Source organism: Protobothrops mucrosquamatus, unplaced genomic scaffold (assembly GCF_001527695.2).
Source record: "Protobothrops mucrosquamatus isolate PMUCROS unplaced genomic scaffold, P.Mucros_1.0 scaffold_166, whole genome shotgun sequence".
In the NCBI taxonomy this organism is placed as follows: domain Eukaryota; kingdom Metazoa; phylum Chordata; class Lepidosauria; order Squamata; family Viperidae; genus Protobothrops; species Protobothrops mucrosquamatus.
The window spans coordinates 248939-259760 of NW_015386242.1; the positions used below are offsets into that span (position 1 = coordinate 248939).

General features: G+C 33.6%; 1 protein-coding gene across 1 annotated transcript in view; it reads left to right on the plus strand.

The window, feature by feature from the left end:
- The window catches only part of MGAT4D (MGAT4 family member D), a 45672-nt gene extending 38148 nt beyond the window's left edge, over window positions 1-7524 (plus strand). Inside the window, exons 9-14 of the mRNA XM_029285151.1 lie at window positions 1232-1339; window positions 2526-2719; window positions 3472-3550; window positions 4073-4151; window positions 6883-6995; window positions 7507-7524. Coding sequence (XP_029140984.1) covers window positions 1232-1339; window positions 2526-2719; window positions 3472-3550; window positions 4073-4151; window positions 6883-6995; window positions 7507-7524 — 591 coding nt within the window. The remainder of the gene's footprint in view (window positions 1-1231; window positions 1340-2525; window positions 2720-3471; window positions 3551-4072; window positions 4152-6882; window positions 6996-7506) is intronic.
- Window positions 7525-10822: the final 3298 nt, after the last annotated feature.

A 10822-nucleotide genomic window follows, 5' to 3' on the forward strand; every position in this document is an offset into this window, starting at 1 on the left:
AATATGTGCATTCAATACAGTATACCATTTAGATTCAAATACTTTCCTGTTGCTTTTCAAAATTGGTATTGATAAATGTATTTTGTATTAAAATTTGGGTTAGAATTTATATTTATTAAAAAATAGGACAGTTTTCATCTCATGGATTTTTCATTTTTTTTTACTTTTAATATTATAACTTAATGAATTGCTTGAGCAGCATTAACCAAGAAAATGTGTTTTGTTTTTCCAGCAAAATTAGTTAAAATCAGGCATAAACTTTTAATACATTTCTCACATCTTTATCCCACTTCTCCTTGGCTAATACTTTGTAAGTGCTTATGCACAAAACTGAAACATCTGTAGACTTAGTATGCACTTTATCAAAGTTTAAGCCTTATGACATTTCTTTAACACTTTTCTCATTATCTTCTCTTCATCTCAATTCCCCACCCCTTTCTCAATTTTTCATTATTTTTCTGTTTATCTTTCCATTACTCATTTGAATGCCATGATATGATGATTTTACTATCCCCCTCCATCTGTAAACACCACAATTGCATGATGCAGATGGCAAATCCTGCTGATCTGGTGCAAAATTCTATAATCTCTAAGTCCTTGCCACCCTTGCTCAGTCAAAATTTGAATATTGCTTTGCTAGCAACCAGTTCTTCTGAAAATCATTGATGGCCTCACTATCAGAGGACATGTCTGGCATATTTTCTCTGCTGAGTGATTAAAGCTCATGGAAGGCAACTTCAGTCACTCATCGCTTTTAAAGCACATAGGGTGTATAGTGCAGTTATTTTCATGATTTGTTCCCTGTGATGTTATTGCCAGGGCAACCCATGCAGTTATTAAAGATAAATGCATTCTATCTTTCTATATAAGTTGTAAGAAAATAGTTCTAGAAGTTGATGGCATTTATCCTACTTACATATCCCACATTTATCCTTAGACAAACCCTGCTTCTACGTTTGCTTCCACACGGTTTTAATATTTCTGGTAAGGCTTTAATCCCAGCCAGATTTTTTTTTCTCACAAAGGCTGAAAATCTTCAAATCCACTTGAACATTAGAAATACTTGTAATTGTAGCCTGATATTACATCAGCTCTGCTTATTAGTGTCACACTAATAGATTTGGTCGTTTCTTCTTACAAGACTGCATGTAAGAGAATAATAAATGTTCAGATAAAATTCTGTTAAATATTATTGTCTGGTTTTTATGGCACAAAATGATTTTCTTTCCAGAAAGATTGTGAAAGCCGGAAGTCTAATTTACGCATCCGTTATAAACCATCACTTTTTCAACATGTAGGATTTCATTCTTCTTTAGCTGGAAAAACACAGAAGTTGAGAGTAAGATGTCTTTTTTGTTTATTTGCTTCTGATTTAAATTTGTATTCTTTCTGAAAATAATGAAATATTTCTTTTAATTAAGCGTTCATAGAAAAATAAAATTAATTGGGGCTCCAGTCAAGAAGCATTTAAGTTGGCCTTTTAAAATTCCTATGGTTTGGTAGGAATTTTGTTCAAGAATTTGTTCAAGAATTAGGATTTTGTCTTTTCATATAAAGCAAACTTACTAATTTGAAGCTTACCAAACAAATGGCCATAAATACAACTAAACTGGACACTAGATCCCTTTCTATCTAGCTTGCTTTTATTTCTCATGTTTCATTTCATTTTAACTAATTTATATAGAAAAGTTATACTAGATCAGATTACTCCATGAGGACTTCAACATTTTGTTCTTACAGTGTCAACTAGGGAACCCAGAAAGGTGATACAAATGCAATAATAATCTTCCATTTGCATTCCCTTTAGTTTCCTCCAGTGTGAATTCACAGGAGCCTGAAAGCAGTTATAATTTATTTATTTGCTTATTTGTTTGAATTGGTTTTATCTGCATAAACCAACCATTTTTCCTCTGACATGCAGAAACATAATCATATACACAAAAACAAAGGGAAGGCTGGAGATGGGGTAAAAAAAAAAAGTGTAGCACCTGGAAAGAAAAAGACAAAAAGACAGGAACAAAATTAAATGGGACAGCCACATTCTTCAGCAGAAGTCTTTGCAGTCTATTTCTTTGTTTCCAACGGCTGCTTCTGTCCTTATCAGTAAGACAAGCAGTAATTTGATAAATTGACAACTAATTATTTGGGAGACTATAATTACTCAGTAAATATGGCACTATCACAGACAACTATAAATTTGTGATGGTGGTGGTGGGGAGTGGTGACACATAGATTGTGATGTTGCAACAAAAAATCCCATGATTTACTTAGTCTGATGAAAGGACATGAGTTTAAACATTGTGGTTTAAGTTGTGACATCACAATACAGGTTTGCTTGTTCTTTCATTATTTTGCTTAGCAATGGACACTTATTTTTGTACCAGTTCTGAATCTTCCCCACATTGAGTTTAGCAGGTGATTCCCAATTCTCGTTATATTCCAAGATTATAATTTGTGCATCATTGTTTTCACAAAACTTTGTAAAATAGTGTTTTTACATATGAATATACATCTATATTTTACAGGATGAAGATTTTGTCAAAACATCATTATTTAGGAAACATGTTAACCCTCCTGCAAAAATGAAAACAAGCTTAAAAGTATTTCAGCAGTTTACTCTAGAAAATGCTTACAATGGAATAGAAATATTTTGGGCATTTTCTCCTAAAGCTGGAGATTATATCTTGTTCAGTTTTGAGGAACCATTGAAAATAATAAGGTAATTTATCACCCGATGCAAAATGTTTCTTGTTGTCTGTAATTTTTCTTCATCAAAATTGGTCAACTAACTTATCTTAATTTTTCTCAAAGTGAAAAAATGTTTCAATAAGTATAATGTACAACTATATATTATACAACTATAATGTACATTATAGTACATTATAGTACTATAATGTACATTATAATGTACATTAACACAATATATAATGTACAAAATAATGTACAAAAGATAGAGGAGGGAACTAGAGGAAAAGTTATACTAGACCTAATTCTTACTAACAGAGAAGAAGTGATAGAGAAAATTGAAGTTGCTGGAACTTTGGGTGAGAATGACCACATCATATTAGAATTCAATATAGTGCAAACACAAGTAATAGAACATAATCCAGCCATTGTCTTAAATTTTAAAAGAGCTGATTTTAACAAACTCAGAGCCTAAGAAAAATTCCATGGATGAAACTCCTAAAGGGAAAACAACTTGAGAAGCATGGGAAACTCTGAAAAAAATGACCACAAAGCACAGTCTAGCACAATACAACTGAAAAAAAAAACCAAGAAACCAGTATGGTTGCACAAAGATCTCTCTGATAATCTCTCTGACAAAAAGGACAAGTACAAAAAATGGAAAGAGGGACACATAACTAAGGCAGAATATCAGCAGATAGTCCATATCTGCTAAGATGAAGTCAGGAAAGCAAAGGCTCATATTAATGGTAAATTTCTCATGTTTTTATGCAATTTGCTCTGCAGTTACTTATTTAGAAGTGGAAATTCTGAGCATCCTAGAGACATATTGTTTAATGCTACTGTAGAAGTTTTACCCAGTAAGGTAAGTATCTCTGCCCATCTGAATGTGAACCTTTTCTGTAAAAGTAGGGAGAGAAGTTTATTTCTGCTTAATATTTCTAGCCAGTATTCCTAATCTATTAGGCTGTTATCCTCCAGATAGCATATACTGTAACTTCTTCTGATGAATGATAACCATTTGCCTTTAAAAAAATTTCTTCAGATTATTGTAGCAGTTGGAGATCACGGTGAACATAATGCAAGCAATTACAGTGCTCCCTTCATTATTACTCCCTGCCCCTACTTTGTTTCTGATTAAACAGCAATTTGGCAACATTCCTCATTTGGAACAGCCTATTAGAAATTAGCCATAGCAAAAATGTATTCCTAGAAGGATTTAGTTGTTTTTTTTAAAAAAAAAAACACACCACCAATAAACATCCACTCTCACTGACCAGGGTAATTTTTATTGAACTCTAGCTATTTTTTGCATAAATGTAATCAAGAAGACATTGTTTTCCTTTCCAAAGACTGGTTGGAATTTTATTCCTTTTATTTGTTTCAGGATATTAATTTACAGACTGTAAGAAACAATGCAAGAAACATTAACATCATAAAAACTTGGGATGGATTTTTTCAGATAGGTAAACAATATATCTAAAATGCATCCAGTTTGATTGCTATTTTTCAATGTTGTAGTGGACAAGGGAGGGGATTTGTGGCAAGTTGCATCCAAAAGTTATTTTCCACTGGATAAAGTATCATTTTTCTCTTCTTAGAATTTATTTAAGAAAAATGAAATGAAAACTAAAGGTAACTTGAACATATGCAAATAAAAACAAGATTGTTATAGAATTTATCTATTTAAAATAGTGCATAAATTCTTATTAAAGGATTTTTAGAACAGTGTTAACATTTCTTCCTTTCAGTTTGGGTTTCTGGCTCCATCTGTGGAGGGATTGATCATAATAAAACACGTGTAGAAGATTCAGGTTCTGTCCCAGGCAATATAATAAATGTTAAGACTTAGGCTGAATGTTTTTGTTGGCATGTTTTGTTTTCATGATAGTAGACTTTCCTGCTGATGCGTATAAATTCATATGGGTGTTGCCTTGTTGCCTCATCTCTTTAAAATGATATTTTTAAAATCTAGCTGTCACTTTTGAACAGAAAGTGACATAAAAAACTATATTTTGAAGAGCATTTTATGTCTATTTATTGATTTTTTTTAATCACCTTGTTTCATTTAGTTAACAGTTGTTATTGCTGTATGAACTATTTATGGAATATAAGCTGATTTGCTTCCAGCTTCCTTGTATTATTTATGTACTTATTCATTCATTTATTTAGCAAATGGCTATATATATTCTTACTGAATGTGACACTGGGCACTACCAACATCATTTAAAACTCTGTAACAATCAGTAAAATAATTAAATATAAATTTTAAAAAGTCAAGATTTCAGGAGAATAACAATCATTTAAGCCCGATAGAGCTACCTCTCAGGCTTCCAATGGGATCCCCAAACATGTTGGGGGGAAAAAAATCACATTTTAAGGCCCTTCCAGAAGGTTAGCAAAGATAGAACCAACCTCATCTGGGGGCAGGATGATGTTCCAGAGGGTAGGAGATTTAGCTAAAAAGGCATGTTTCTGGGTCCCATCAGATAGAGTTTTTTAGTAGGTGGGACCTGCAATATACCTGTCCTGCTGGACCTGATGAGAGATGTAATCAGGAAGAAATGGACCCTCAGATAACCTGGTGTCATGCCATGTAGGGATTTAAAGGTCAAAACTAGGACTTTGAATTGCACTTGGAAGCAGACCAGCAACCAATGCAGCTTATAGAACAAAAATACAACACACACCATAATAGATGCACTCTCTGCACCAGCTAAGGCTTTCAGATGGTCTTCAAGAGAAACCTCATGTAGAGTGTATATTTCAGATTTAACGTCATTCAAATATACAGTATATATTGCCTGTATAGTAATATAAATTAACATTACAAATGAAATACAAAATATAAAATATTCAGAGTTAACTAGAGATGTAGTACGTTTATTTCTTCAATTGTAATAGAGGAAATAAGTACTCAGAAAGTAAAGTTGCATTTTATATTTATTTATTATTGAGTTTATTTGGATTTACTTTGGAGTAGAACTGTCCAGAATTATATTACCTATTTAATGAAAGATTAAATACATTTACAGATGGGTCTCAATTCCGGAAGCTATCTTTTAGGACAGTGGTTCTCAACCTTTTTAATGCCGCGACCCCAACCGGTCGTAAGTCGAGGACTAAACCAGTCGTAAGTCGAGGACTAAACCGGTCGTAAGTCGAGGACTAAACCGGTCGTAAGTTGAGGACTTTCCCTGCCCGGGAGCGCCGCACATGTGTGGTTCCGCCCCCTGCGCCGGCCGAGGCGTAGCTGGCAAGCGGCAGAGATGGAGCAGGCCGACCACCAGCTGGCCCAGCTCAAGGGAGGTAAGGCACCCGCCGGAAAAGGGGAAAAAAATGGCGGACAAAAAAAATGGCAGACAAAAAAATGGCGGACAGCCTTGCTTGGCGACCCCCGTGAAATGGTCGATCGACCCCAAATGGGGTCCCGACCCACAGGTTGAGAACCACTGTTTTAGGAGGTAGTAAGGTAGTATAAGAATAAAGCATTAGGAGACACAATTGAATTTTAGCAATAATCATTGTGGATAAAAAAAATCTTTTCATTTTGCATATTAGATGATAATATTCAGTAGTTGTTTCTCAATCTTTGAGCATTTTATATTGATGTCAATTATGCACGTTCACTATTACACTGTTAGAGATGTGCATCAAATTTACATTTTGGTGGCAATATATCAGTTTAATTTCATTTGCAGTTTTACATATTTTTTCAAGGCATACAATTTATGGTGTTTCAAGGCATTTAATTTCTGTAACAGTTTTTGTGAATCCTTGTATTTCCTTATTTGTTTGTTTGTTTATTTGTTTGTATCCCCTCTTTATTATTTTTATTTTTACAAATAAGGCTACAAGCATATCCAACACATCTCCTATTTTCCCCCTAACAACAATCCTGTGAAGCGAGTTAGGCTGAAAGAGAGTGACCGGCCCAAGATCATCCAGCCAGCTTTCAGGGTTAATGCGGGACTTGAACTCATGATCTACCTCTTTCTAGCCTGGTGCCTTAATCATTAGACCAAACTGGCTCTCTTTAATTTTGGTTTGCAATTCTTTTTATTGAAAATGAATGTCAGTTATCTACACAAATATTTCTACTCTGATTTAATTTTTGGTTTTTAATGGCAGGATATTGATTATGCTAAAAAAATAATTTCAGCATATACCAGAAGTAATATTTTCATTTATTAATAGATAACTTTGAAGATGGAGTAGCAAAGGGTGCAATTCTCCCATTTTTAGGAAACATACAAGCTTTACGTTTGTTTATCCATTCTAATTCTTCCAAATGGATACTGCTGAGTGAGGTAGGTACAAATTGTTAGTACTGTTGCAATAATTTAAAAAATATTTTTGTTTTAATGCATTTAGGAATATATTTCTGTAATCAATTTGGAGGAGCATTTAGGAATATATTTCTGTAATCAATTTGGAGGAAATAGAACCTTTTCAGACTTTTTTTTGCATTCACAATTCTTTTGAATTTCTATTTTAGAAAGAGGTTGCAAGCTGTTCTCCATTTATTTAATTTTCAAAATAAATAAGCATAATAATAATAATGAAGTAGCACTTTCCAAACTTTACCTATTAATGATTTTTTTTCCTGTTATTGATGCATCCTCAGTCAGAATTTTTGATACAATTACTGCATGAAATTTTACATTTTTAAATGGGTATTATTATATTTAAAAGATTTCCAAAATAACATGCTGAGGTATTTGGAGGAAAATGTGTAAAGATATTGAGAGAATGTGAATTGTAAGTGTACTTTATACTTACCATGTTGAGAAATAGCCTCTCTTTTTTTTTCTAATGCAGATATTTATACAGACGTAATATAAAGAATTATAGACTTCTTTGAGACTTTGAAACGTCTAAAAGCAGTATGGAAACAAGGCCATCTAGTGGTAGCAAGAAAATTATCAATAATAGAATGCTACCGTATTTTCTTCCTAATACCGTACTGTGTGGTGGAACTGGGAGAAAGGTTAATTATACATTATGCACAGAGAATATTGACTTGTATTAATTTTTCAATAATTGAAATTATTGTAATAATCATAATTTATTGCCAACAATCTCTTTATTAAAATGTTTAAATTATCTGAACAAAAAAGGCTATACCTGTACAAACATTTTAGAAAATGTGATTGTAGACAACAGTATTTATGAATAAATACACGTTTATATGCCAGATGTAAAAATTACAGGTGAACACATGCATAGTAGATTAGCAATACATCAAAACTAATAAAAATAATAAAACATGATCTTGCCAAAATGACATACTTTTATATTGTCTTTCAGATGGTAATTTTTTATTAAATATTTGATCAAGATTTTAATTTTCTTTGAATTATTTTATTTTGACATTTATTTTGTTATGCTTTGACCCCCTAATGGAATAATTGAATTTTACTCCATTAATAAGACTTACTGATGTTATATATATTATTGCATCAGTCATCAAAAAAAGAACAAATCTGTGCACTTTCCATCTTCCATATCTTGCTAAGCTAGGTTCATCAACTCCAGCTGAAAACAGTCCTATAGATGTTCTCCTTCCTACAACTGTATGCAGTAAACACATTTAATGAATACACTGTCCAAAGTGAGCAAGGCCAAGACTGCATTCCACCCAGGCCTGTGGAGCTCAAATAGTTAAAGTGACAAAATGGAAATCTTTCAGTGAAGGGCAACAGAGTTGAAATAAATCAGTTTGGTCCTCCATCAAGGATGCTAATATAAAACCAATGCCAAAGTAGGAATGGACTATTTGGATTTGGTAAAAATGTTTATGAGGGGACAAAATGTATGTTTTCCTCATTGCTGGGTTAGAATATAACAATAATAGTATTAATCTAAATAATAATAAATAATATTTAAATAATAACAAATGGTAGCATAATGAATATGATGGAGGGGAAAAAAACCTAGTCCAGATTGAGCAGTGTAATTCAAAACCAAATAAAGAAATGAAAGAGAATAGTAGCCATGTGAAAATATTTTACTTAAAGTATTAAGTAAACGATAACCCATCTCTGTAAGTATGGAATGTATACAGAAATCTAGTATAAGGTATTTAAGGAGAAATTAGGGAAATCACATATTTTGGGTGTAGCAAAACTTACCATTCTTATTCATATACTCAAGGTCTAGTCCAAAAGATGTCCTTTGTGTATTGTTTGTAATCTTGGAAAAGCCTGAGTACATGCCACTATTACTGACCTCTTTCCTGTCTGAAAATATACAATGAAGATAACTGTTTGCTTACCTGTACAAATTGTTTTCTATAGGCAAGGAGAAGGGTGGCTGATGTAGGCAAAGAAACTTTGGAATAGGAAAGGCAGTTTACTAGAAGGCTTGTTATGGAGAAAGAGGATTTTATAAACAACTAGCTGTACCCGGCCACGCGTTGCTGTGGCTCAGTCTGGTAAAAGCATGTGTTGCTTTTACGTCCAACAGATGGCGCTGTTTTTTTTAAAAAGCATGTTTTACCTGTCACAGGTGTAACATCTATATAATATAGGTATATAAAAACACGCACGTATTCGAATGCAACGTTGTGTCAAAATTTCAAAGCAATCGGTGAAGAACTTTTGGAGATTTAAGATTTTGAACAAACGAACATTTACATTTTTATTTATATAGAAGATAGATATGTGATAAGACTGTAGGAGGACCACCGCAACACACACACACCAATAATGTCTTTGCTATCCTTACTTAATCTTCCAATGAACTCTGGATATTAAAACAAAAAATCTTCAGCTTTTTAACACGTAGGCTGAAACTAACAAAGCAAAACACAAAATTGGCAAATACTAAAGTTGAAATTGGCAAATACCAGCAACTTAACTAAATAAGAACCCCCTCTAGATATTACAAGTTCCTCATTCCAATGACACATTTCTTCACACCAAACCCCCCTTTCCAAGGTTGCCATTACTGACTTACAAAAGGTAAATATTACAGGCAGTCGAGCCATGTCTTCTTCTCTACCGGACCCTGTGTGTCCTCTAGTAATTCCCAAAATCCAAGCTGGGTTTGCCCACATTCTGTGAACAATAGAAAGGCTGCTCTATAAAAGTAACAACTTCAAAACTGTAATTTTATTCCTACCTTCAATTGCCAAATGCTGTTGAATAAACTGCCTTTTCTTCAAGTAATTTGAGGCTGCTGCAGCCGCCGCCGCCACCACTCTATGCTCTGCCCATCCACCCTCCGGCTGCCTGCGGTGAGTTGTCCCCATGGCAAATTGGCCATGTTGAGTTGTCCTGCGACCACTTGGTAGCAGTGAATTGGCAGAGACAATTTGGCAGTGGTGAGCTGGTGATGGTGAACTGGCTGGGCAGAGCTAGCCAGCCAAGTTGTCCTAGATCCTGCTTAGGATCACCCATTTGCTCCTTGGAAGTATAAGTTTGTAAGTTTGATCTTTGAAACTTTTGCATTGCATTAAAGAATTAGAAAAATAATTAAAATTTATTTTCCAAGGTAAGGTTCGCTATTACTTTTTGGATGTTTTCACTATGTGATTGGATGTACTACAGCAATAATGCAACCATTCATTCTTGTGAGATTTTTGTATGTGTGCTAAGTCATAAATCCAATAATTTAGAATATGTTCCCTATAACCAGACAGGAAAAATTAAAATAATTGAAAAGAAGAGAGTTGCAAAATTAAGTGTCTGTGGATTCTGTAATATTTTAAAATTAATTCTGAACATACAGCATTCTTTGTTTGTTTTGCAAACATATTGCATTGGAATGTAGTTTAGGATTTTGGACATTATTTGTAAAATTTCTTCCAAGCTTTGCCAGAGAGGTGTAATTTGCTACACATTTTCCCATTGGTCATCAGCTAGTGAAGCTCTGGGAATAGCACTTCAATCCAATGATCAGATTTATGGGATAAAATTGGACAAAAAGACCTATCTTTTAAATTGATTTGGAGATAATATAATTTTGACTCTCTTGAATGCCCCCTCCTTGAACTATTACCAAGAAGGAGTTAGAGCAGTATTTATTCAATCTCAGTAATTTTAATGTGTATGGACTTCAACTCTTAGAATTCCCCAACCCTGAGGAACTGTGAGAGTTGAATTACATCAAACTATATACCAGTGGTGGCGAA